The sequence below is a fragment of the Lagopus leucura genome, unplaced genomic scaffold, assembly GCF_019238085.1.
Source record: "Lagopus leucura isolate 7727_CA_CO unplaced genomic scaffold, USGS_WTPT01 Super-Scaffold_100008, whole genome shotgun sequence".
NCBI classification, from domain to species: Eukaryota; Metazoa; Chordata; class Aves; order Galliformes; family Phasianidae; genus Lagopus; species Lagopus leucura.
The window spans coordinates 35,015,627-35,042,205 of record NW_024962265.1 but is presented as its reverse complement, the minus strand read 5'-3'; the positions used below and the strand labels follow the sequence as shown (position 1 = coordinate 35,042,205).

Here is a 26,579-nt window from a genome sequence, read left to right as displayed (position 1 = left end):
TAATACTGACCATGATTTTCAAAAACCAGCCTGCATTCTCCAACCAAGTTGTGACTCAGAGAAATGCTGTCCTCAGTGAGATGCTCACCACTTTCTAAACAACAGTATCACCTCTAATATGGTCACTAAAAGACACAAACTTAGAAACTAAGAGACATACACAACAATTCCACAACTACTAACAGTTCTTTGTAAACTGTAGAAAACAATCAAAAATTCCACCCATTCTTTGAACAGGTCTCAATTCTTGGTTAAAGCCAAGTATCTATTCCTGTTTTCTTAGAGCTGCCAAGGTGGGTTATCCCACGTGCAGGATGTCTGTGGCTCTGTCTAGGGCGATGGGCTTTACTAAAGTCTCCCTGTGCTTTCCAAAAAACATTATGTTTCATAAGGAGCTTTTTGTCCCAGGAAAAAGAGATTAGTAAAGTTTAGTCTAATTCCTTTTCCAAGCTGGATTAATTGAGATAGCTTTCTTAGCACTAAATATTGCTGACAGAGATGAGATATTTGCATCACACCCTCTCAACACAGCCATACGGCACATGTTAAACTAGTTTGCTTTTTTACGTGATCCCAGTCCACTTTGAGGTACCTCCCTCTGCTGCGTGAGACCACTGGATATTCAGCTCCCACTGGACATATATATATATATATGTATGTGTGTATATATATACACACATACATAAAAAGCACAAGAATGCACTGAATTAAAAGAAGGGCTAGTTGAAATGCATCTTCTTACTAAAAGCAACAACTTAAAATAGCACAGGTTAAACTACCCCTACCACATACTCAAAGGTCTCTGTGGTCTCTTATCATTTATCAGATCATACTTAAACCATTTGGAAAAAGTAATTCTGCTTGTGAAGACACTCAAACACATTTACTTTTTTAGCAATTGAGCTTATATGGTTCTTCCTGCTGAGGGGTTTGCTTGGGGACAGTCTAGTGGAAGGTCACTTTGGCTTTAACTTCAACAATATCTGGGATTTGGATGAGCAGTTTTCATCTATATGAAGTGCACAGATGCTGTTTATATAGCATCCATGCTTCTTCACTGTAAGCTGTTTCCAGGAAGCTACACACAGAGGATCACAGTCATCCTGAGAACCTCAGTACCACTGATTCCTCAGGGACACAAGGGCACCTGGGACCCTCCAGGACTGCCTAAGGTTCAGCACTACTTCAAAACAAGCATTACCTGAAGTGATGACTGAAAGCCTCTCTTGAGTGTAAGAAAACCAGATTAGCTAATCATCACAAGCCCAACTGAAGAGGCTATGATATTGCAAGAGCTCAAATCTTATCAGCCATGCCTATTATTTAATTATAAAGTGTTTTAATGGTAAGCAGATCAACCATCCTAATGAAAATGAGTTGCCTGGAGCAAGTGCAGGTACTCAGGAGCAAAGGAGTAAGCTACAGAATAACTCAAAGTAACTCAAACAAAATATGTAAAACAGACAGATCCCATTTAATTCAACATTTCTGACAGAAATAAAGCACACACAAACAAGGATATTACACGTTTCTTGTAAGGCCAGTTCACAACTGGTACAAGCAAGCACATCCCGTGGGTTCGACTCAAATTCCCAAAGCCCCCACACGCTGCAGGTCTGACATACAACTTTATGGGCTCTGAGTTTTGAAAACCCGAAACGTTCACCCCATTCAGAGCGGATGAGACCATCAGCACCCGTTACAGACAGCGTAAGCCTACTCGGAGCCGATTAGCGGTCCGGCTGCACCGCTGCTCCCCACGAGCACCGTTCCGACCGCCGCTTGCTGCCATCAAACACGTTTCAAGAGTCACGCTGCGAGGTTTGTAAGCGCTCTGACACAGCCTTGGCGCTCGGGAACAGCTGTGCTGGGCTCCCGTGCTCTGAGAGCGCTGCAGCAGCGCGGCTCACCCTCCGTGCATGCCTTCCTAGCGAAACTTTCGCTGTTGTTTGAGGACACCCTCGCGGCAGCGCTGGGAAGCAGCACCCGTTGGATTCTCAGCAGCCGCCAGCGATGCCTGCGGCCGCAAAGTTAAGCCCGCGGGCCGGCAGCTCGCTGCCCTACCTCCGGATCCCCCCGCCGCTTCTGTCCCAGCCCCGCCACTTACGGTGAGGCCGCCGGGGCGCTCCTCCGGCAGGGCCGAGTCCAGCGAGAAGCCCCTCCGCGCCCAGTATTTGCTGGAGAACATCATCATGGCGGGCTGCATGGGACCGGCCAGGCGGGGCAGCGCCACGCTCTGCTCCTCGCTCGCCGCGCCGCCTTTTATCCGGCCCCGCGGGGGCTGACGGAAAGCCGCCGAGGGGGGACCCGACGCCGCTGACGGAGCCGTGTGCGGGCGGGCGCCCTCGGCCTCGCTTACCTCATCCGCAGAGCCTCGGGGCAGCGCCTGCAGCTCCTCACATCTCAGTGATACTCAGTGAATAGCCCACCGTGGTGGCCCGCCTTGAACCCAACCGCAGAACCCCAAACCACCCCGTGTTAGGAGCCCCACCAGCCGGCTTTGGGCAGCCGGGATGCAGGTGGCCCTGGGGAGCATGTGTGGACGCGGGGACAGCGGGCCTCAGTACAACACCAACGATAAATAAATAAAAGGAGTGGAAAGTTGCACGGAGGTATTTCCACGTCGGCTTTGATGTGAGGAATTCTTTGATGTAGAAACTCATCTTTCCTCATTTTTTTTTATGTTCTTCAGTGAAAAATGTAGGTAGGTTCAGAGAGGAAGCATTAAGGGGTAGGAGATCTGTCTTATAATGAAAGGCTTAACAAACCTTCTGTATTAGAGCGCGATTGATGACATGGAAAGAGTACTTCCACTGAAAAAGGATGCTTAATTGGAGAAAGGTTTTTAGCCGAGGCAGCAACAGCTGTTTTCTACCTCAGCTATATAAGGGCCAGGCTTGATCATAAGATTTTCTTCTAAGCACAACATCAATAAAGCAATTAATTATCTACGGAGGTGAAACAGTCCAGTATGGATCCTCCAGGTCTGTTTTCGTATTGGACAGCTTCACCTGTCTCTGAGTTGCTTATGTCTCAAGGGTAAAGGTTTTTTCTAAAGAATTTGCTTCCTACTTAATATCAAGCCTATAGAGCCTCACAAATTGTAAATGAGCAGAAAGTAATTGCTAAGACAATAACTTGACTACTTGTGAAATAGTTTTAGGATCTTTTATTTCTCTTATACCCGCATACTGAAAACTAATACTCGTTTTGTCACTTGCTGTTGTCACTTTTTCTTCCTATTTTTCCCCTCTCCACATCTCTCACTTTCCAAAACTTTTCCACTGGCTACTTTGAGTAAGCTGTACAGTGTAAACCAAACACCACAGCTGGATTGGGAATGCTGTGTCAGTAAGTTTGTTCAAATACGTGCTCACTTTTCTCTGTTCTGAAGCACCGGGTAAAATGGTCACTGCTTCCCCTTGGAAGTCTCTAGTGGTGCCTTCCCTGCAGCAGCCCTAGTTGGCATCTCATGGCATTCACATGCATGCAAAGATCACATGGATTAAGAATGAAAAGTTAAAATCAGACTCTGAAGCTGAAAGACTGAGCAGAGAGCTACTCAAGGAAAGTAGCAGAAAGGCCTAGTTCTCATGGTGCTATGTTTTGTGCTACATCTAAGGCTCAGCTTTAGCGTGCTCACTTTACGTAAAGTCAGTGTCTCTATCCTTGCTAGACTCACTATCTTTTACCTAACATTTACATACCTGCGTCTCTGAGGAACCCTTTTTGGTCATAAAAAGAGACCATCTCAAAAGGACAACAGGAAGTTTTATAGTGTTTTGTATGATGAGATCATGATGATTTTGCATGATGAGATCATTTACCACAACTAACAAACCAGCAAGAGTTTCAAGTCTAAATCAGCCCTTGTCACACGGATGAGCCCTTTCGTAAAATGGAAACGTATGCCTGATATTCAGGACTGAGTTGGGATCACAGCTGCTGCATGTAATAATGGTTCTTCCTTTTGCTTGACAATAAAATTGCATAATACTTGGTTCTCTTACTTGCTCCTGTAATGGAAATCAATCATTTTTGTCTTGCTAACCCACAAAGTTTTGTTTAATTTTTCTAGTTGAGGGAAGGATGGATGTTAGTGTTGCAGTGTTAGATGGATGGATGTTAGTGATGCAGGTGTTAGTTCTGTCTCATACCCAAAGTTACCAAGAAATACTCTCTTTCATGTTTATTCATTATTTTTAATCATAGGAACACAAGACAAGTCTTTGGATTTTGATATTCCTGTTGGCTGTGCCTGAGATACCCAGACATCATTCCTGCTATTGAACAATTTGCAGGAGACATATTGCTTAGCATTCTCCAAATGTTCCAGTGATGACAACAAACTCTACTGAGCAGGTTTTTCTCCATCATGATGACAGAGCGCAATTTTATCTGCTGCTAGATGCTAGTTCTGCAGCTCGACACCACACAAATCTGAGATGACCCTGCTACCCTCAGCCTTGCTAATGATCACAGCTCTGTCTGGTGGCTGGATCATGGCAAAGATTTTCTGTCTGTCATAACCTCTTCAGAATGACTTGTGAATGCAAAACAAACAACAGTGTGTTGTGTTGGCATGAGCTATGAACAGGTAGGCACGAGATGTGTGGTTCAACTGTTTTAGCCACACTGACTCCCCGTGACTGCCACAAAGAGATTGACAAGAAAGTATTATTTTGCAACTCATTCTGTAGGTGGACTTTTCCATACAAGTTACATTGAAGGACACACATTTATAGACTGAAAATGTTTGTTCCTTTGTTCAAGTCACACTAAAATAGAGCTGATATATGGCTCTGGGAATAGTGCTAAGCTAGAGGGTTTGTTTAGAGATCAATCCATTTCTCTGTAGTTCACAGTTCCGTATACATAAACCAAGTAAAAACTTAAAATTGCTGTTCAAAAGGAAAAGAAAAGAAAAAAATTTGAAGAAAAAAATTCATTGAAGTAGCTATTGAAAGATATCTATTCTATAACGTATTTCAGAGTGCCACATGACAGTATTGCTCTGTAAGTTCACTGAAGTAGCTATTCAGAAATACCTATTCTGTAACATATTTCAGAGTGCCACACGGCAGTCTTACTTTGGAAGATGCACTTAATGTTTACAGTAAGAAATAAATGTACCTTTCTAGCACACAGGGATAAGCTCACTTTCATTTCTAAAAGTCTTCTTATTGCCTATAATCAGAAGTCAAGTAACTCTAAGATCTCTAGTTTACGCACATTTTCCTTCCTGTTACGGGAGAACAAAGTCACAGTTGACTGAACTCCTAAAATGTATATTATGTAAGAAACACAGAATTCAAGTGGAAAATTAGCTCTAAAATTGAAATAGATCTGTGGGGTGTTTTCAAGTTTCAATCATTTTCTTCTTCTTAGAGGCACTGACTGTCCTTTTCAGCATAGCTTTTCTTAAATCTGTTTGTAAAATAGTTTGCAATAGTTTCATGACATATACTAGCAATGATGAGTCCTTCCATTTGATTTTAGCAGGAAGATAAAATTCACAGTGCACAGTAGAATCATAGAATGGTTGGGGCTGAAAAGAACACTTAAGATCATTCAGTTCCAACCCCCCTGCTGTAGGCAGGGACACCTCCCTCTAGACCAGGTTGCTCACAGCCCCATCCAGCCTGGCCTTGAACATCTCCAGGGAGTGACATCCACAGCAACACTGGGCAACCTGTTCCAGTGTCTCACCATCCTCACAGTAAACAATTTCTTCCTGATATCTAGCCTAAATCTACCTTCTTCCAGGATAAAGCCTTCTTCCCTTGTCCCACTGCTGTACGCCCTTCTAAAATGTCCCTCCCCAGATTTCCTGTAGGCCCCTTCAGGAACTGGAAGGCCACTATATGGTGCCTCTGGAGCCTTCTCTTCTCCAGGATGTAGAGCCCCAGCTCTCTCAGCTTGTTTTTTTAAGGGAGGTGCTCCAGCCCTCTGATCATCTTTGTGGCCCTCCTCTGGACCTGCTCCAACAGCTCCATGTCCTTCTTGTGCTAGGGGCATCAGAACTGGACACAGTACTTCAGATGAGATCTCACAAGAGCAGAGTACAGGGGCAGAATTGCTTTGACCTGCTGATCATGCTTCTCTTGATGCAACCCAGACTACGGTTGTGTACACCAAGAATTAATCTGAATTTATCTCTGCTTGCCAGATCACCATGAAGTCTTTGTCTACAGGCTTCCTACAGTGGGAAGGAGAACTTCCAAGTCATCATGTCAGAAAGAAATGAAGCTATGGAGAAGTATCAAAAGAGGCATAAACAAAGGTAGACATCACAGAGATCTAAAAATTGAAAGAAGAATATTAACTCAATAAAAGGTCAGAAGTGCAGGGAGAATAAGAACAGACACATCTATTATTACTGCAAGAGATGATGACACAAGCAGAAAATTGAATTCTTATAACATAACCAAATCATAATTTACACAGGGCTTTGTGAAATCATTTACAAGAGGACTAACCAAGGGGCTTCTTCAACAAGGAAGGAAAGATGTACAATTCCCAGGTTACCAAAGATGGACATGCTAACTCTTATGTACATTTCTCTAAATGAGAAACGCGTGATGCAAACATAGATTTTATTTTTAAGTCATGAAGGTGAAAGAGGCAGAGTTTTTCAAGCAGCTAACAAAATTATCCCAAGTTCTAATAGCAGTAAGGGGATTTTAATTCACCAACAGCTCATGTTTGGTATCTACCAAATGATAGACTGACTAGGAAGATATGGAAATACAGGTGATAAAATTTGGTTCAGGATTTGGAAGAAAACAACAAAAGAGAAAACTCTCATAGATTGGATATGAGCCAGCAGTGAGGAATGTGTTGAAAATATTATGCAGAGTGGGGATTGCATTGTCTTTAGCAAAAGAGAGGTCAGAAAAGAATGCAGAAATGGAGAATTTCTGAAAAAGATCTAAAATTCAGTGTTATTACAGCCTTCTAAAAAAAGGAAACCCAGTGTAGAAAGACAGTTCTTTCCTTCTGCTACTGGTTTTGGCTTGAGTAGGGTTAGTTTTCTTCATAATAACTCATAAGGTGCTGCATTTTGGATTTGTAATCAAAATCAAGTTGTTAGCACACCAGTGCTTTACTATTGCTGGGGGATGCTTACACATCATCATGGCCTTTCCTGCTCACACTGCCCTGTTAGTGAGTAGGTTGTGGTGTACAAGAAGCTGAGAGGAAACACAGTCAGAACAACTGACCCTGACAGGCCTAAGGGCTATCTCACACCATGTAATATAATGACCAGCAATAAAAATATGGGAAAAGAGGAGAGAGATGGGACATTTGGAGTTAATGGCATTCATTTTCCCAGGTGGTTACACATGATGAAGTTGTGCTTTACTGGAAACAGCTGAGCATCTGCCTGCTGATGCAAAGTAGTGAATGAATTCTGTATTTGCTTTATTTATGCACACATCTATTGCTTTATCTAATAAGCTTTATCTTGACCCATAAGTTTTCTTACTTTTACCTCTTCCCTGTTCTACTGAGGCTTAGCTCCCCATTTGGGCTAACCTACAGCACTCACTAAAGGTAGAAGTTAGAAGTTCATCTGGGAAACTATTTCACTGAAGAGAGAGTGCAGTCCTCTACTACACTTTTAGTACTAGTACTACTATGATACTACTAGCATTATAAATCATTAGTTTCGTTGCTGCCTATTCAAAAATGTTACATGCAGAAGATGAAAATTAGGACTGAGCTTTTAAATATGAATAGCATAACACGTTGATGTGCAAGATGCTGAAGAAGGTGCTGGAGCAGGTCCAAAGAAGAGCAACAAGGCTTGTGAAGGGCTTGGGGAATGTGCTCTATGAGGAGAGAATGAAGGAATTGGGGCTGTTTAGTCTGGGGAAAAAGAGGCTGAGGGGAGACCTTACTGCTCTCTTCCAATGTCTAAGGGTGGGCTTGGTCTCTTTTCACTGGTGGCAGGTGACAGGACGAGGGGAAATGGCCTCAAGGTGTGCCAGAGTAAGTTTAGGTTGGATGTCAGGAGACACTTCTTTACAGAAAGGGATGTTAAGCACTGGAATTGGCTCCCCAGGGAGGTGGTTGAGTCGCCATCCCCGGATGTGTTTAAAAACCGTTTGGATGTGGTGCTCAGGGACATAATTTAGTGGAGGGCTGTTAGTTAGGGTAGTATGGTTGGGTTGTGGTTGGACTTGATGATCTTTAAGGTCTTTTCCAACCTGATTGATTTTATGATTCTATGATTCTATAAAAGCTGTAGTACAAAAATTCATAGTAATTATTATAGTACCTCAAAAGACTATGATTTTTTCTATAAATACAGTAGCAGTCAGGAAAAAAAAAAAAAAAATCAAAGTATTACCCCACAACTGAACACAAGAAAATGACAAGACAATAAATAATTTTAAATGGCCTAAGTATTTAATGCTTTGTTTTTGTTTTTGTTTTTTAATTATTCTTTGCTGAAGAAATCCACTGTGACTAGTGGTCTATCATATTTAATAGCAGGGACAGAGAGATAAGCTCTCAGCTTTTTGCAGGATAAAACAACATTGGAGAATAGTTGGGTAAGTCTGATGATAATGAATGGCTTGGCACAGAAACCATGCTAGCAGAATAGACTCATTAAATCTCTGCCATCAATAATTGTTTTGAGAACTCAGAGAATGGAGAGGTGGCAAAAGACTCAGAAAAGACCAAAATGACATAAATCTTTGAAAAGATATGTGGGAGGAAGGGCTGAAGACTTATAAATCTGTCTAATTTTTTTTTTTTCTTTTGAAAAAACAGTAGTATTATTTGTAAGCACCTAAAAGATAACAGATGATTAAACAGTCAAGAAGGATTTGCCGAGAACAGACTGAGTCAAGCTAATCTCATTTCCTTCTATGACAGTCCTGTGGATCGAGGCAAAACAATTCACGTCATAAATCTTGGCGGTAGTGAAGCATTTGGCATAGTCTCATAACATTCTCCCAAGACAGATAAGGAAAAGATGAAATAGATTAGACAAAAGGGCAGGTTTGCTGTTAAATGGAAGGGTGTAAGGAACAGGAGAGACACAAGTACCTGTCCCCATTCCTACACTGTGTAGCAGACCATGTAGTGGCCACCCTTAACTTTCTACTATACTTAACTTGGAGGTGCTTAGCAGTTAAAAAAATTAAGCAGATCTTGGATGTGTGTTGTTGGGGAGCTTCTTGTAGACCAGCTACACAATTACGAGAAGGCAGAACTCACATCAAGGGAGTCAGAGGTTGCAGAAAATCATCACCATTCACTCTACCTGGAGGCATACAATACACAAAACATACAAACATACATAAGTGTTTAAGTAAGATTCTGCCATATTTACAAAGATAACCTCCAATCCTGTTCAATGCAGGTAATCTCATTCAAGCTTCTATGTCTGGTTTACATCTCAACAGTGGGGAAAATAAATTATATGGACCAACACTTGTCTGGATGGTAGAAAGAAAAATGATTGGTACAGGAAAAAAAAAAAAAGAAAAAAAAAAAGAAGTTATTCCAATTATGTTTGTCCTAAGCAGAAGTAAAGACAAAACTAGGAACATAGAAGATTGCTGGAAGGAAAAAAATGTTTCCATGTCAGTATGGAGAGCAGAAGATTCACCGTACAGCAAAGGCTTCTAACAGCAAGAGCAAGGGCCACGGAACAGTTGCCTGCAGAGGCTGTAGATGCAACCTTACAGGAAGCCTTGAAGAGATTAGACAAGCAGCTAGCAGATGTAAGATACACCTTCCAACAGGGGATACTCACTAATCTATTGTTCATGAGCTTTTAGAAGTGCCTTCCAGTATTGCAAATCCATGATTTTAATAAATATAGGTATGCACATATCCAGGTGTATACACACAGTGAAAAAAAGTGCAGTATGATTGGAGACAAGAGGTATTTAGCTCTGAAATATATCAGGTCCTCTACGTGATCCACTGCACACCTGCACAAATGGATCCCGCCAGCACAAGCAAGCCAGCAGTGCAAGGGAGAGAGCAAGGAATCAGGACTGACACTTTCTCTAGCAATAGTCATACTGGTTTGCTGCTGGAAGAATTACCAGGACTTTGAACCCAAGTGCCTGTATGTTAAAGACCTTGGTCTCCTATGTCAGTAACTTTAAAAGTCAAATCAGAAGAGCACGTGGAAAGCTCTCCAACACCAACACCCAAAGCTGGCCCATGCTCACACAACTCAAAGCACGATTCCATCTAGGATTCAATCACCAGAAGCCTATGGGAGAACTTTCTGGTGTTATGTGGAGTTATGACATAAAACAGAACAACTGAATACAAGTTGCTTCTGTGTAATACAATCGTTTCTGTATCAAATCTAAATGACCATTTAAGAAGTGTCAACTTCAAGAGAAAGGATTAATTTATTTCTAGCTCAAGGTCAGACACCACAAGACGAAGAGTGGCCGTCATCATTTCATACTGTGTCTGGCCGGGATGGAGTGAGCTTTCCCCATAGCAGCCCCTATGGTGCTGTGCTTTAGATTTGCAGCTGTACACTGCTGGTAACACTGATATTCTGGCTCCGTCTGAGCAGGCTGTGTGCAGCACTGAGGCCTTGTCTCCTCTTAATCAAGGGGTGGGCACAAGGTTAGGAACACACAGCCAGGAGCTGGCTCAATCCAACCGAAGGGACATCCCTTGCTGTATGACGCTGTGCTCAGCCAGAGAAGCGCAGGGAGAGGAGGAGGAAGCAGGGACATGTGCAGTCACAGTGTTATCTGTCCACACGTGCTGAGGCCCTGCTTTCCATGCACCAGCTGGACATTTGCCTGCCTGTGGACGTAGATAATGAAATCCTCGTAATGCTTTGCTTGCAGGAGCACCTTTTGCTTTCCCTGTTAAACTGCCATTGTCTCCATCCATGAGTATTTCCACCTTCCTCCATACCCATCTCCAGAGGGAGCCTGGATGGGCACTCTGCTGGAGTCAGCCAGAGGAACAGTGTGGCCAGCAGTCTCTCTTTGCCTGGGCAAAAAGTTTGCTTCTACACAACAGGGCCCTACAGTTCGTTAGAAATATATCTGAAAGGCATAAGAACTAACGTTACAGTAGGGTGTGTATCCTATATAATCAAAACTTACATTATAATCCAGTTCCTTCAAAACATAACCCATCTGGAAGACTTAATTTATTTGAATTACATGGAGTTTGAAATACATATTGACTCAATTCTGACATTTATTTGGGATGAGGTAAAAAGTGACATCCTACAAATTATTTTTTTGTTTAGAATGCATCAGGAAATTCAATTTGTGCAAAGATACGGCTATTTAATGTGAAAATATAGCACACATTCTCTGCAAAATGTTTATGGTTAAAATCCCCACTTAAATGAAAAGTGAAATTAAAGCTGAACATATACAAGGCCTGCAATGCAGTGACATTATAACGCTTAATTGAATAGCAGACATTATCAGGTCCTACTAAACATGAAACATAATTCATTTTGTTTTTTTTTAACACCATTAGAAGAAAAGCATTTGAAAGCATCTTTAAATCAAACATAACTGCACATGCATATGAAATCTGTCTGCTAGGTTAGGTATGCATCTTACTGATGCTCACATGCAGTACGTGCTTCAAATTCAGGTGCCGAACTGCATGAGCAGAACCAAGGGTTGGGATGCCTGCCTTAGGCACACCATCCATAGAGCATCTCAGAGAATTTCTCCTGTATGAACAAGTGCTGACCTCTGTCATCACTTTCACACAGATGGAGGTGGCACCAAGCATGATCTCAAAGTGTTCAGAAAGCAGCCAAAAGGCTGGAAAATATATTCCAAGATATTTAGTCAGCTACAGAAAAATAACATTACCAGACAGCTTCCTACAGCCCATGAACCAGCTAACTTCTATTTTAAGCTGTATCTGTATAAGAGTGTTAATCAAAACTGATTGTTTTTCCTCACAACCCACTTTGTCAACCAATTCTCAGATGCACTTTTAAAACACCAATAACTTCATTAGCGTTTTCCCCTGCTGTCTAACAAGGATCCTTTTGAGGAGAGCAGAGATGTTGCCTACAGACTTGGTTCCCAACTTGGTCAGGCTTCACTTGCATTACACTACAGTATGCATCAATTGTGCTAGTGCTACCAAGAATTCTGTTTATGGACTAAATACTGAATGCCAACTCATTTACAATAAAATCTTTTTTCTTCAATTTTAGTAACAAAAATCATTTCAGGAAAGTGAAAAAAAAAAAAAAGTGTCTCAAAACATATTTTGAACTAAAACATTATCTCAGAAAGCTCCAAGGATACCTTTTACTGCTGACAATTTTCTGCAGTGGAGATTTGCTTAGGTGCTCAGTAATCTGCACCTGAACCAGTGAGGAATCTCACTGCTTAGGCTGACTGGGAGCAAAAACATATTTCAGCACGGAATATGTGGGGGAAAAGAAAGGAGAAAAAAAAATCCCTTAGAGCAGCTGAAGAAGCACTATCAACATCATTAGTTTGTCCACCAGAAAAGCGCAAATATGCCATGAAGAAATTGTTAGCAACAAAGCTGGGCTCATTGACTGCCTTCATTTTAATTATACTACAGATGCAAAAAAAAAAATTGCTAATATAGTCAAAATCACAATATTTCCACACCAGGTTCCTAAAGCAATCAGGACCATAACATGTTATGTAGCCTTCGTTCAATCACCCACAACAGTGAATACAAAACCTCCGCACCTGATATAGGTTTGAAGACCACTGGCTGTGACACTTGCTGGGTGCAAATACACTGATGACAGATGGACAGGGACACCTTTGCTAAATTCATTCTGTATAACTGAAGCGTGAATGACTACAACAGGTAACCAAATATATCATCCTTCTGTAACCATTTTAGACCTCCCAGTACCAAATCTATTCTATTAAACGTTCACATTGGTCCAAATTCCTATCAACCTTTGGCAGATTCTCCTTTTTGTTAAGGTAACTTCTTGTTGTCAAACAGAAGCAAAAATCCTGAAGAAATTACTTTTGAGCAAGTAAAATTGTCCAGTTATGCTAGCCAGGGAGCAACGTCTCTTGAGGGGTACATAAAAATAAACTTTACTTTGGAAGAGATGCTATTTGAATACCAAGACTGAGAAGTATTAAGTTTTAAATATATCCCCCCCCACCAAAAAATAAAAAATAAAAAATTGCCTTCAAGTCCAAGCATTAGAAAACAAAACAGGTTTGCAGTAATCTGTTTACAATTATTGCCACTTATATTCCAGCATGAGGATGAGGTTCCTCCTGATTTCAGCCCTTTCCAAGCTGCAAGGGAGCAAGAAGGAACCTACAGGCAATGAACACAAAAGGGGGCATTCATCTCCTGACTGCTGAAGGCAGAGTAAGCTTACCACTTTCTACACTCCACAATAGCTGCTCACTGTAGTTCAGGGGCAACTTTCTCATCCTTGACGTCCCATGAAGAGAAAAGAATTTTACCCCCCAAAAAGAAAGACAAACTTCACTTTTTCTTTCTATCCTTTTTTTTTTTTTTTTAAACAAAGCTTTGTAGTATTTCTTATCAAGCATGATTAAAATGCTAGCAAATAACAGAATCCCACTTAAATACTCTTTTTGCCCTCTCCCTGGAGGTGTTCAAGGCCAGGTTGGATGGGGCCCTGGCAGCCTGGTCTAGTATTAAATGGGGAGGTTGGTGGCCCTGCCTGTGGTGGGCTGTTGTAGATTTATGACCATTGGGTTCCTTCCACCCCAAGCCATTCTATGATGAAATATTCTTTTCCTAAACATTTAAACATTCAGTTAGGATTTTCTTTGAGATTTGAACATATTCCATTTGTTGACTGCATACCCTAAAGAACTAAGACGCACACATAGTTAATGGACAGACTTGCCCACAACATCTCAGTTGTAGCTTTCCCTTCCCTAGGTTAATTTTAACACTTTTTCACAAAAATATTTAACAAATGCACTTCAAAGTGAATTCTGTGCACCAAAAATACCGAAACTCAGTGTATGTGAGCCACAGTGTTGATGATATAAATTCTAAAGCCTTTACGTATTCTGTGCCACATTAGATTAACTGCCAAGAAGCACAATGCTCCACACCGAACAAAGGCCTGATGCTTCAAGTAATTTCCTGAGCAGGAAATGAAAGGCCACAGATTCGCTGTGCTGTGAATCCTTGACTTTTAAACACATAAGGTTCTCTTATTAACTGATGAGAGATAGCACATGGGCAATATTAAAAACAAAGCTGGTACTGATTCAGCTCTTCAGTGTTTGTTCACAACCGGTGTGGGAAGTTTAATCGGGTCTCAGATAGTTGTAACAACTTTATTCATCTATTAAAGCCCTTTTGTATTGCTTGTATTTGCTTTAGATGGTACAAGTCATGTTTGTAACAGCAGACTGCTGCAGAAAAGAAAGCTCCTTCATATCCACCACCAAGAGGCTACAGATGAAAGGCATACACCACTCTGTAAGAAGCAAATATTCCCACTGCTCTTTGCTACACAGAATGCACAATGCCAACAGACTAACAGTTGTTAGCTGTCCCCTCTGTCTCACATTCTTACATCAAAGAGACAACTAGATTTTTTCTAGTTTAATTAAATACGATTTAATTAAAAACACTAAATTAGCTTTGATTTTTATTTTATAATATGTACAATAGTTACCAAATAATGAATACACTTTATCAGTTATGTTAAATTTCACATAACGTCAAAGACATCAGCATGGCATGGAATAAACTCACACTGCCTTTTGCATATACAAAAAAATGCATTAGTGTTAACTGTGATTACTTTTTAATAACCTGTTTATTAATTCTGCAAATAATTTTGGCATAAAAACAGTGTAAGTAGTTAACTGATCAGTTAATATATTAGCAAAGATAAACATTAGTAAAGTTTGCAAGAAACCATCGCAAAATTACCTCAAATGTAAGACTGAAAGTATTCACATGAACTACCTTCAGTTAGAAAACAGTTCTGAAAAAGAGCCCAGGTTTGAGCTGTGCATTAATTTGGCCAAACTGATTCATATGAATGAACAGTCACGTTTATTCAGATATTGAAAATATGACTATCCTTCTAGTATTCACAAACATCTGTGTATATAGTGTATGTGTGTAAATATATATGCATATATAAAGTGAAGATATGTTAATGTAAAAATATACTGTTCATCCACTCCCAGTTACACAAAATTCAGTATTTGGACATTAAACTGCCTAAGTAAAAATGTCCATTTCAAATCTACATTCAACCAGCAACAAATACTTAGAAGTATTTTTGTAAACATTTGAAAGAGGGAAAACTCATTCATTTACAAAATTATTTTTAACATATCAGCATCTCTTCAGCTTGAAAATTTGTACAGCAGTTTCAGCTGGACTACTGCAGATCCGCTCAAATCAAAGAACTCACACTGTCTCAGATCAATGTGTGAAAGCTCAGCAAATGCATAATTTCCAAATTCTTCCTTGATCACCATCCATTTCCAGTTCACCAGAAAAAGAAAATGCACTTGGCTACAAAAATATTAAGGAATGTTATTGAAAACAAAAGGCTATTTGGTAGAAGAAACTACAAAAATAGTTAAGTTGAGTCATGTTGTAAAGCTTTAATGCAAGAGCATTACAGTACAGATTTTCTTTCCAACCTTAAAGCTTAATCAACACTAAATTTAAATATCCATCTCTCAAGTGCTCAGAGACAACGTGCTCAGTAAAGTCCTTCTTCAATTTAATCAGTTGTAATTACGCAGGTGCCAAGCTCTGTGTCTCAGACATCTGTTGAGTGTTCTCTCTTGTTCCATTGGCAGCGATTACAGGTGTTGAGATACTCTGAGACACAGGACAGCTCAGCACAGCTCCACTTTCATCCTCTCCAGTATCTGAATCCGGTGTTACAGAACTGGTTTCCATCCCCAGGATCTCACTAACTGCTTGAGGCAACTCCTATAAACACAAAGGGAAAATTTAATTTGATTTTTTTAATTATTAAGCTCCCCATCCCCAAAGTAATAATTGATCTGAATTTAGCTGTATTACAAACATCTCTCTCAGCATTAGTACCATTTTCTGCATCTGCTTCTTTAACAGACAGAGAAAGAAAAGCTCAATAACCAATTAATGATTTTCATCTCCAAAATACAAGTACGATTAAAATTACACTTTATCTTATTGAAATTATTTTTATCTAGTGAATTATGGTATTCATCTGGTATTCTTTCAGTGCAACGGATCTTACATCTCATCTTTCTTAAGCTCATCACACATCAAATTACTTGTACTGAGGTTATCCAGTAAGAGTTAAGAAATCCCAATCAAAAGGCACAATTCAGCTTTCCACCAGTGGAAAGCATTTCCCTATAAAATTATCTTGTTTATAGACTTATGGAATACAGGTGCTTATTTAGGCACAGCATATCTTTTATCACAGCCAGACATTAAGTTATTTCACAACTTGTATAATTAGAGCCAACTACTTAGTTTTAATATAGCTATTTACAGTAGATATGTTCAAAATATCATTACCTTGCAATTCATCATCTGCATTGAAATTGCTTCTGCTTTGCAGAGTATATATTCCACATCAATTTTCATAGACAGTTCATTGATATGCTAAAAAAATACATTCACAAATAGTAAATGTAACAAACTGCGTGAAATATGCTGCATTGTTAAATATATTGCATGAATAAATATCATCTCATAGGCCTGCCCCCTAAGCTGTGAAGTGCTAAACACATTGTCTATTTGCATTGACAAATGGAAGATGCAGTATGCCTTCATCACTGAGACCTGTATGAGGAATCCATTATATTTCTGTATGTGGCAAACTACCTAGCCCTCCTAACTTACTCCCTAAATCATATTTTCTGTGAGATATCAAATGAGATTATAAAAGACATAGCAAAAATTAAGATTAAACATATCAAGCAACAGTTTATAAGGGAGAATCACTTCCCATGCTCATCATCTCACTAACTGCAAACATAATTCATAATCCCATAAATCATTCTGAAAGCATGGCAAACAGTCATTTCAAATGTAATGCTTCAGAGGATGGTATTTTACCTTCCCTACCTCCATTCTCCCCAACATGAAATACCAAAGACAATGCATTAATGCCAGAGAATTAAATAACACACAAGAACTCAGTACCTTTAATATTTCATTAAAGCCATACTGCTTTTCCATTATTTGCTGTTTTTCAGATTCTAAGATAGCACAACAGAGGAGAAGATGAAAATTCTGGCAAGGCAATTCTGTCCACATGACCTGTTAAAATATGAGAAACTTTTGAAATGCTTACACGCTTCCTCTGAAAGGACAGACAAATGTTAGAAAATAATGTTTAAATAAATCTTCAATAAACCCTGAAGCTTAGTGATTTAAACAAGAACAAGCTATTTTTGGAGGAAACTACTAATTTCTACAATTATTTCTCTTCTTTTCTTCACTAACTTTGTGAAGTTAGTGGCAATTATAAGTTTAAACTAACATAAAGCCTTTAAAAAAAAAAAAAAAGGAAAACAAGATATACCTCATTCCCCATCTCCTATCAAAGATACTGAATACTTGTAGTAAGCATATGAGGGCTGCTCTAAAAGTAATGCCTTTTTAGCATATAGTAATGCCTATTTTATGATGACCCACAACTTCAGAGGCCGATGGTGTTGATACGACAGTAGGGGTTGAACTTTCCCACCAATATTCCATTCCAGGCTGTCGCTGGAGTGAAGATGGCAGCAGCGGGGCAGTCTGACAGAATGGCGTCTGACATGGAAGTGCGGATGAAGCAAAGGGGTGGCACTGAATTCCTTTACATGGAAAACACTGCACCCACTGACTCCTGCTGAATGTTTATTGAGACCAAAGAATGGGTGTGAGAGCAGTGAGTGGTGTATTTCAGCAGTGGTGACAGTGGGCCACCTCTGCTGGTACAGATTTTAATGAGCACTGCACACAGGCTCTTGATCACTGCTGGCAAACATGCATTGCTAATAGTGGTGACTATGCTGAAACATAGCACTTCGTAGCTAAGATTTTGCTCCATCAAACAGTGTCACTGTGTTCTTTGTACCTGTGGTAGTTTCCATGGAGATAAACAGGAGCAATTACTTTTGGAGCAGTCCACGTACATTACTATGTGATAAACAAAACCTATGAGACTATCACGTATCATCAGGATTCCATCATCCTCCTAAGACAGTAAAAGTACTCCAAGGAGTTTGATATACAGGGTGCTCTTCTTCTGTACACACGTTTATACATGAACTAAGGCACAGCTGATAAGAACACCTAGACTAGGATAATAAACTATGAATACAAATACAGTTCTCATCATGTTAAAAAGAAAAATTATTCTTTTAAAAATACTGATAAGATACTGCAAACAGGAAGTGTGAAGACGAGCAATTTTTTCCCCCCAAAAACCTCATTATCATTTTATACCTTAGAACACGGGAATTCTTTCGGTTTTGCACATTTTGGATCCTATATTTATGAGTGTTACACCAATACCACTTCTCCTGGCACACGATGTTTTTCACACACAGAAAGGTGACCTGATACTCTCCAGTTACTACTCTCACTTCAGAGTCTCATCTGAGAGCTCCTGTCCAAGCCTTACGAAAATAAGCCAACTTAACCCACTTTTATCTCAAGTTACTGTTTTGGCAAAAAAAAAAAAATAACATGTGCTAATACGTCTTCTCTTACACCAACAGAGATTTTTTAATTAATCTATTAGAGTATTAATCACTTTGTAGAATTATCTATGCTGTCATACAAACAAAGGGTACTTCATAGAACTCCAAAAAGACCACTGGATTTTGTGTGATGAAATTCTTGCTCACCTCCCAGAGCCGAAGAATATCTTGAAAGCTAAATTCCCTTTTAAATCTGATGAGAAGCCATCGGAAGCAAAAATAAAGGTAGCCTGAGTCTTGAGATTCTAGAAATACGAGCATTACATTTCATAAATACCACATTTGGTTAAGACAATGGGAAAAATAGACTTCAAAGGTACAAAATCATACAATTGATAAAATTGTAGTCCCTCTTCAAAATCAATGATACTTGGTGGATGATGGCATAAGTCAATAACAAGCTGGCACTTTTTCAGCACATGCAAAGCAGTTAGTGAAATCTTATAGGTGTTTCTAATTTAGAAATCTTCTATATAAGTCCTGTAGCCATATTGCATTACTCTTGGAAATACGTTTGAAGACTGGTCAGAATATCAATGCACACAGAATGCAGTAAGTTGTTACAGTTGCTGTGCATGAGCAACACACCTACCTAAATAACTGCAAAATCCACTGTCTAGTAAACGAAGCAAAGTACTCAGCTGAATTAGTTGTGTCTTCATACCCTGCATCTGTTCTTCAAAATTCTGATGCTGGATGAAATAAAATATTTGCACTGTCATTTATATTAACTCATAATGACAACGTAGATCTACATACACGATTAATTATAACAAAGTTTTATCACAGCAAGTGATTCTCATCATTTAGATATTTCATGTGCGGAGCAGTTAAAGCACTGTTACCTGTAATTAATGAAATCTGAAAGGATTAAGTTAAGCAGTGAACCATGCTTATCCAACATCATCCTCATTTACTTTGTTATGTAACAAATGATAATTTTAATTTAAATTAGTCTACACTCTGCACTGTCAAGCAGCAATGCTGTACTCAGAAGAAAAGACAACTTCTCTTGTTTTTGTTGTCCTACTCACACGTTGTTTCACCACATGCATAAAGCACAGAAGTTTCTGTTTGTGGAAAGTCTAAGCTTCAGACTCCTGGACAAAATCTTTATAAGAGGACTATTGATTAACATGAAAGTGAGCATTCTGGCTCTGAATTACTTTGGAATTTCCAAGTAGTCAAATCTGTCCATGTTACACAGTAATATTATCATCAACCCACTATAATTTCTTTCAGAGACAAAACACATCAACTTCAAATATAATAGAGGATCCTTGCTTTAAAAGTATTCAAAAAAAAGTTCACAAATTTAACTCCAAATGCTACCCATAGCTTTTGTTTTTTAAAGGAAAAACAACTTATTTTTACCATTTGATCCATATATGACACAAAGCACCAAAAGGCATCTACTTCATTCTCCATAACATACAAGACAGGTGAAAGCAAGTCACTCATTCCCTGGACATAACCTTGACAGATAAAAAAAAGACAAATTGGAATTTAGTTAAACTCAACAGTAAAGCAGCCATTTTTCAAGTATGTTGAATGACTGAGCTAAACTGATGTTTGCATTACAAGTTTGCATATTCACTATAGTTGGAATTAACAGCACAATTAAGAAGAGAATAGAGAAGGACTCTCAGAGCTTGTTTCTCTCCCTTGTCTCACTCTCCCAACTACCTTACCTTACTGTTCAAGTCATCTGATGTCCCACTGCTATCATCTCTAAGGGAGAACATAAATTATGTGCATGTCTATCAGCAGCAGCTGGTCAAACACATTTCTCCCTTAGACTCAAGCATAGCCAGTTACATTTCTTAATAATGTAATTATAACTGAGTAACTGACAAGAACTGGAATCAGTGAGAATGAAAATAGGGAGCAGGTGTGAGAAGTGAAACAGAACAGAAAACAGGTAAATAATTCAAGAAGATTAGAAAAATCTATTCACTGTACATTTAATACTGTAGGCAAAAATAAGTCTAGAGAAAATGCTGCTGTACAAGACAGTTTAAAAGTCTTATGGATCAATACCAGTTTCATTATCATTTGTCTTGAGAAATACATTCATAAAACATGTTATATGAACAGCAGATCTGTCCCCTTCATTCATATGGAGATTTGTGGCACTAACCAGACTCACTGTAGCTGTTGCTGAAATATTAAAACGAGAATTATATCAATACTTCAGTGGCTTAGAATCCTTAGACACATGTAACTGCATTTCCACTATTCTTTCTTGTTCATAAAACAAAAGACTTCTTCTCCATACAAATCTAAGCCATCTCAACTGTTTTTAACAGACCAGGTGGTAAACATGCTTTGCTTTCATAAAATGTATGTTACTGCAAATTTATGCAGGTAGAAATGTGAAAAGACATAGAACTACAAGGTTCAGGAAGACTTTTAGTTTTAATTTTCCTTCTTTTTCAAAAGCCAAAGATTAAGTCTCTTTACAGACTTGACAGAAGGGATAAAGTTGACAAGAACTACAGCTCTGCAGCAAACGTTTTAGTAATTAAAGATTTATTCTGATTTTTTCCTTCAGAATCCATCACAAAATAGACTTTTAGAATTGCAACGCCTTTCCTTAGAAGAATCAGCCACACATAAGCACAGAAGAGCTAGATGTCATGCTAGGGATGAAGAAGTGAAAAACAGCTAGAAAGACCTATTCAATCCCAACATGAGTATCACCTGTACTGTGATTTCAGAACAGCTATGTTTCTTTTTCCATCTATGCCAGATGCAAAAGTATAGCTAAAGTATAGCTTCTGAAAAACTGCAAAGTATACCCCCTGAGAACCAGCTTTTGAAGTATTCAGAAATACAGTCATGTTTACAAACAGCTGGTTAAGCATGTTGAGTTTTAATTACAGAGGTGGCAGCTGGTTTATCACTTTTTATTAAATCCAGTTAAAACTCTGAAAAGCAAACCTGCCTCAACTGTAAGAAAACAACAGTATGGATAAAGTGAAGGCAAACTGCCACTTAATTCCTAATCCCACCTCATCTGATGAATTCAGACACGTATGAGATTGGGTCAGAGAGAATGAGAAAGCAAAGTTACCTATGTTATTAAAATACAAACCCTGAATTTCAAGCAAGCATTGTAAGCAATATGAGATTGATTGTAGTAACAGATCTTCACATAAGCAAAGCTTTACATCAGAAACTAAACCAGCTATTAAGTTCAGAGGAGCACAACTTACCTAAGTCGAAGTCATACATGCAATAGGTCATCAAAATGTCATGAAGTAAAATCAATCCTGGATTATCTTCACCTTCATAGAACTTATTTGTTCTATCTGTTCTGTTCACATCTTTCTCTAAAAACAGTCCAGATTTAAAAACATTTTCAGAACATGTTGTACAAAGCCAGCATTCTAATCTATTCGGTTTTTTTAAACTGCAGTTTATTCCCTCAAATGATGTTGCAAAGCTTTGGAGTGTTAAAGATAACAGTTGTATCACTGAAAGAATACTTGAAGAAAATTCCTCCAATAAAAGTATTGTTTATTAAAAAAGGTTTGAAAGCTTTTGTTTCAAATGGAAAAAATCCTGATTATAATTCAGTGGAAATTTTCTTCACTTACATGGATTAAGAACAATTTGTATAAGCTAGCTATGCAGTGCCATTCATGAATACTTATGAGATGCAGCATAAGCCACAGCATCACAAGCACATAAAGGTCACCATACTATCAGCAAAAAGACAGTTATAGTTCACTACAGCACATTAGAAGTTCTTTGTAACAAATTCTTGTAGCTCATATTGAGCAGAAACCACTGCTTTCCTTCGACAGTTGTGATGCCTCAAATAAACTAAGCCTGTAGCGTGTTTTTAATGAAGTAGAATTCAAAAAGCACATCCTGATGTGAAAAATTTTAAGCGGCTTTAAGGGGAAAAAAAAAAAAAAAAGAAAGACTTCTTCATAGTTTTGGATCTAGTTTACAAAAGTTTAACATTTTAATTTACTTTTTAGATACTTAGAACTTCAGCCATTTTTTAACCCTGAATATTATTTTCAGTTTCACAGAATCACAGAATCACCAAGGTTGAAAAAGACCTAAAAGATCATCCAGTCCAGTTAATAAGCTGTACACAAGTACACACTCATTCTATAAATCTCAAGACCTTTCTTAATCCTTATAAAATTCTTACTGTATCACCATTATTTTAAGGCATTTTCAAATAAAAAGGAAAAAGCATTTTGTTATTTAGTAAGGGAAGTAAAAAAAATCCAGTTGTTCTGCAGCACTATGGTGTAAAAGCTCCCAGTTACTCTGGTTAAGAAAAGGCTTTAAGCTTATAAGAAAATTTAGACATCTGAGAATAGCTACATATTAGTTTTTCAGTGCCTCTTCCCACATAGGTTACTCAAAAGCTTACATTTCTTCAATTTCATGTTGAGTTGCAAAGGTTTGAGTTCACACAGTTGCATGTTTCTGAAACCAAATTTACCTATGAGACTCCTGTAGTCTCTTAATCTTGAATTTCGTTTTTCCTGTTCCTCACTGACAGACTTCCACTGCAGTTTCATCCTGAAATATTCATCCCTGAAGAAGAAAAATCATTTTGAAACCAGAACATGCTTTATCATTACATTTCTTTCTTCCTTTCTTTATCTAATTTAAATATTCTTTCTATTTGTTCTTTGGAATAAATTGGATAACAGCAACCTGTTGATATAATGTTTTCACTTCAGTGGAATAATCTTTTTAAGAAGGCCTGTCGAACACTTCACTGCACTGAACAATCTTTAACAGCTACCTTTCAAGTTATACCTTAGAAAAAACACCAAACAATTTCATGTGTTTTACAACTTGAAACTGGACTCACGTTCTCCTTTTTTGCAAGTTTGCTCTCTCTTCTTTAGTGCTATTCCAAGGAAAATATCCCAAAAGAAATTTCCATGCTTCTTTTCTTAGAGTATGGCAGAGTCCCTAAGGAAAAATTGGAAACATTAACAAAAACCCTAACTCAATTTTGTGAAGAAACACTCCTACAGCTGTACAAGGCTTCTGAAGGTAACAGCTTAAGAGAAACAAAACTTATGAATAAGCTCATTCTTGTTATACTGCAGCCATACTTTATTTGCTAATTAACACATTCAAAGGTAAAGGAGGAAGAGAGCATGATTAAGCAGCAATACAACTCAGATTCATAAAAAAACTGGAATGGAAACCAATTTAACATATGTTCTCAACTGTAGACTATTAGATACCTCCTAAGAACATAAAAAGCTTTTTAAAAGGTATTTCTTCCTATATTTTTGCATCACTGCTTGAAATAAAAAAAAACCTTAAGGGCACCACAGATACTAAGAAACAAAAAAACCAAAGTACCTTTAAATCTATACATTTGAACATGATGCTGTTTAACTGCTGAAGTTGTCTCTACACACTCATATTAAGTACAACCTTCCGTTTTCCATCTTTTCTAAACAAATAGTTTCATCTAACAAGACACTGCCAACATGCAGATGAACCTTTCAAGCAAACAAAAATACCACTGTTCACTCAAGAGCACTATTTGTCAGACATCTTTCTAAGTAATCATTTCCATATAACAAAAATGTACTAGCTGAGTCCTATCTCACATGTCAAAAGACATTTTTTTCCAAGTCCTAAGACTTGGAAGATCCACAGTTTACCAATCCAAGGCCATAGTCCTGCCTCACTGCATTTTTTCCATTTTCTATTAAATTAAGGCAAGGAAGATGATGTAGTAAATAGCATCAACCACTGAAATTTGGTGCTCCAGCCAAGCAGCAACTGGAACTCTTCCAGCATGTAACAATGCAAGAGAAGCATTGTCTTTAAAGAGGATCTCCATTTAATGGATCAGCATTTAATGTACTTGTTATCAAGAGTCATGAATAACATGGAGCACTCACTCCTCTGGCACTGAAAAACACAAGTGACACTGAAACACTGGTGGCTGGGAAGAAAGGTTTGCAGGAATTGTCATGATTGCACAAGGGTCCTTACCTAGATACCTCAGGCACAAGTATGTTAAAGAACAGTCACACAAACTTAAAAATCTTTCAGTTTTGCTCTATCCTCTTCAATATGTGTTTTTAATAACTGTAATATCAATGTTATCATTCTCTACCCATGCTTAAATCCCCAGAAGACTGCATTCTTATCATTCTTATCTTATTCTTGCATCAACAAGTTTAGAAAGAAAGCATTAAGGCTGCAGGATTTCCACAAAAATAAAAGGAAAACAATCCAACACTAAAGTAACATCAGGTAGAACAGCTACAGCAAATAATAAAAACTTATAAACTTGCATGAATGAGACTGAATTCACATTCAGTGGATTCAATTTCGCAGTTACTGAATTGCAATTCAATAATATATACTGGTCAGTGTTTAGTACTGAGGGACAAATCCAGGTAAACTGCTCAAAGGAAAGAAGCTTTTGATGGACAAGAAAACATCCTTAAGAAGAAAAGAATAAACCCAATAGTCTAACACTCATAGAAGAATATCCTGAGCTGGAATGCACCCACAAGGATCAGAGTATAACTCTTGACTCCACACAAGGGGCCACCCAAAAAAATCAAACCCTCATCTGCAAGTGTCACCCAAACACTCAAGCTCCAGCAGCTTAGTGCTGTGACCACTGCCCTGGGCAGTCTGTTCCAGGGCCTGAACACCCTCAGGGTGAAAAATTTCCTAATCCCCAACCTGACCCTCCTGTGATGCAGCTCCATGCCATTCCCTCTGGCTCTGTTGCTGTCATCAGAGAGCAGTGCTCAGCCCTGCCCCTCTCCTCATCATGAGGAGCTGCAGGCCGCCATGAGGCCTTCCCTCTGCCGCTTCCGCTCCAGGCTGAGCCATAGTGAAGCACTGGTGTTTTCCTGAAAGTCACTTTGATTTCTCCTCTCAATGACTTGGGCGTCTGTCTTTTAAAACCATTCCCTTTTAGTCAGCCACTGCAAGATCTCTCTATTTGTGCAGTACACTGTATGGTTATGAGAGTATTCATGAGGTATTCAACAAGCATTACACCATCTTTTGTAAAGCCACTCCAAAAATACCAACTAGCTCATGCCCAAAGTCCTGCCTTAAGCATTACAAGTGCAACAAAACCAGCATTACTATAGTTTGGGAAGGAGAGAAAAAGGACTTTAGAAAAACAGATTACCCCTTTGAATATTGATTGCTTTATGTAGTCTACATTTAAAATTCTTCCTTCAGAATCCATATTTTTAGCCCATTCTTCAACTGACACAGGCCCTCTTCTACTAACTTCAGGCTGTTCTCCTAGATCGATCTGAAACAAACACAAAGGTGTTATACAAAACCCAATTAAAAGCTTCAACATTTTTGAACAATCACACGAATACTGCTGAGCTTGTTAGATCCTCATACTTAGTTCAACTATATTTTTACACGTTCATATTTGCATTAGCCTTAGATCCTCAGAGTTACATGTCTCCATTAGGAAGCAGTACAGAACACCGCAGGTAGAAAGAGCAAGATGCAGTGTGCTGAGGACCTGACTATCCAAGCTAGTATTTCAGATTCTGGAAAAGGATGCATTTGACATAGCCTTCAATCTCTACCAACACCTGTGAACTACGTTCAGGTTAATCCCATGGACTGAATCCTCTAAACAACTAGAAACGCAATAGATAAGTGCAGTGCAGCCAACAAAGACAACAGGGAGTTTCACTTCAAAAGCACATTCTTGAAATGCAATGGAGCATCTAAAGAGAGAACTGAAGAACGAACTCAGGTTCAAGGATGTTATTCTGAAACCAGACTGAACAACATGACTGCAGATCAATTAAAGTAAGCTACCCCTTTAAAAAAAATCATTATTATTTTTCCACTAATAAATTAAGTGCT

At 38.7% G+C, this 26,579-nt stretch overlaps 2 protein-coding genes across 2 annotated transcripts in view; both read right to left on the bottom strand.

Annotated features, from left to right (window-relative positions):
* TPH2 (tryptophan hydroxylase 2) overlaps positions 1–2,208 on the bottom strand; it is a 51,021-nt gene extending 48,813 nt beyond the window's left edge. The window contains exon 1 of the mRNA XM_042872649.1: positions 2,108–2,208. Coding sequence (XP_042728583.1) covers positions 2,108–2,206 — 99 coding nt within the window. The 5' untranslated portion in view covers positions 2,207–2,208. The remainder of the gene's footprint in view (positions 1–2,107) is intronic.
* A 12,414-nt stretch (positions 2,209–14,622) lies between these two features.
* The window catches only part of TBC1D15 (TBC1 domain family member 15), a 28,014-nt gene continuing 16,057 nt past the window's right edge, over positions 14,623–26,579 (bottom strand). Inside the window, exons 8-17 of the mRNA XM_042872707.1 lie at positions 25,873–26,001; positions 23,557–23,660; positions 23,179–23,273; positions 21,926–22,042; positions 20,082–20,182; positions 19,300–19,399; positions 18,855–18,952; positions 17,158–17,274; positions 16,528–16,614; positions 14,623–15,948 (exon numbers count right to left, since the gene is read on the bottom strand). Of these exons, the coding sequence (XP_042728641.1) occupies positions 15,748–15,948; positions 16,528–16,614; positions 17,158–17,274; positions 18,855–18,952; positions 19,300–19,399; positions 20,082–20,182; positions 21,926–22,042; positions 23,179–23,273; positions 23,557–23,660; positions 25,873–26,001 (1,149 nt within the window). The 3' untranslated portion in view covers positions 14,623–15,747. The remainder of the gene's footprint in view (positions 15,949–16,527; positions 16,615–17,157; positions 17,275–18,854; positions 18,953–19,299; positions 19,400–20,081; positions 20,183–21,925; positions 22,043–23,178; positions 23,274–23,556; positions 23,661–25,872; positions 26,002–26,579) is intronic.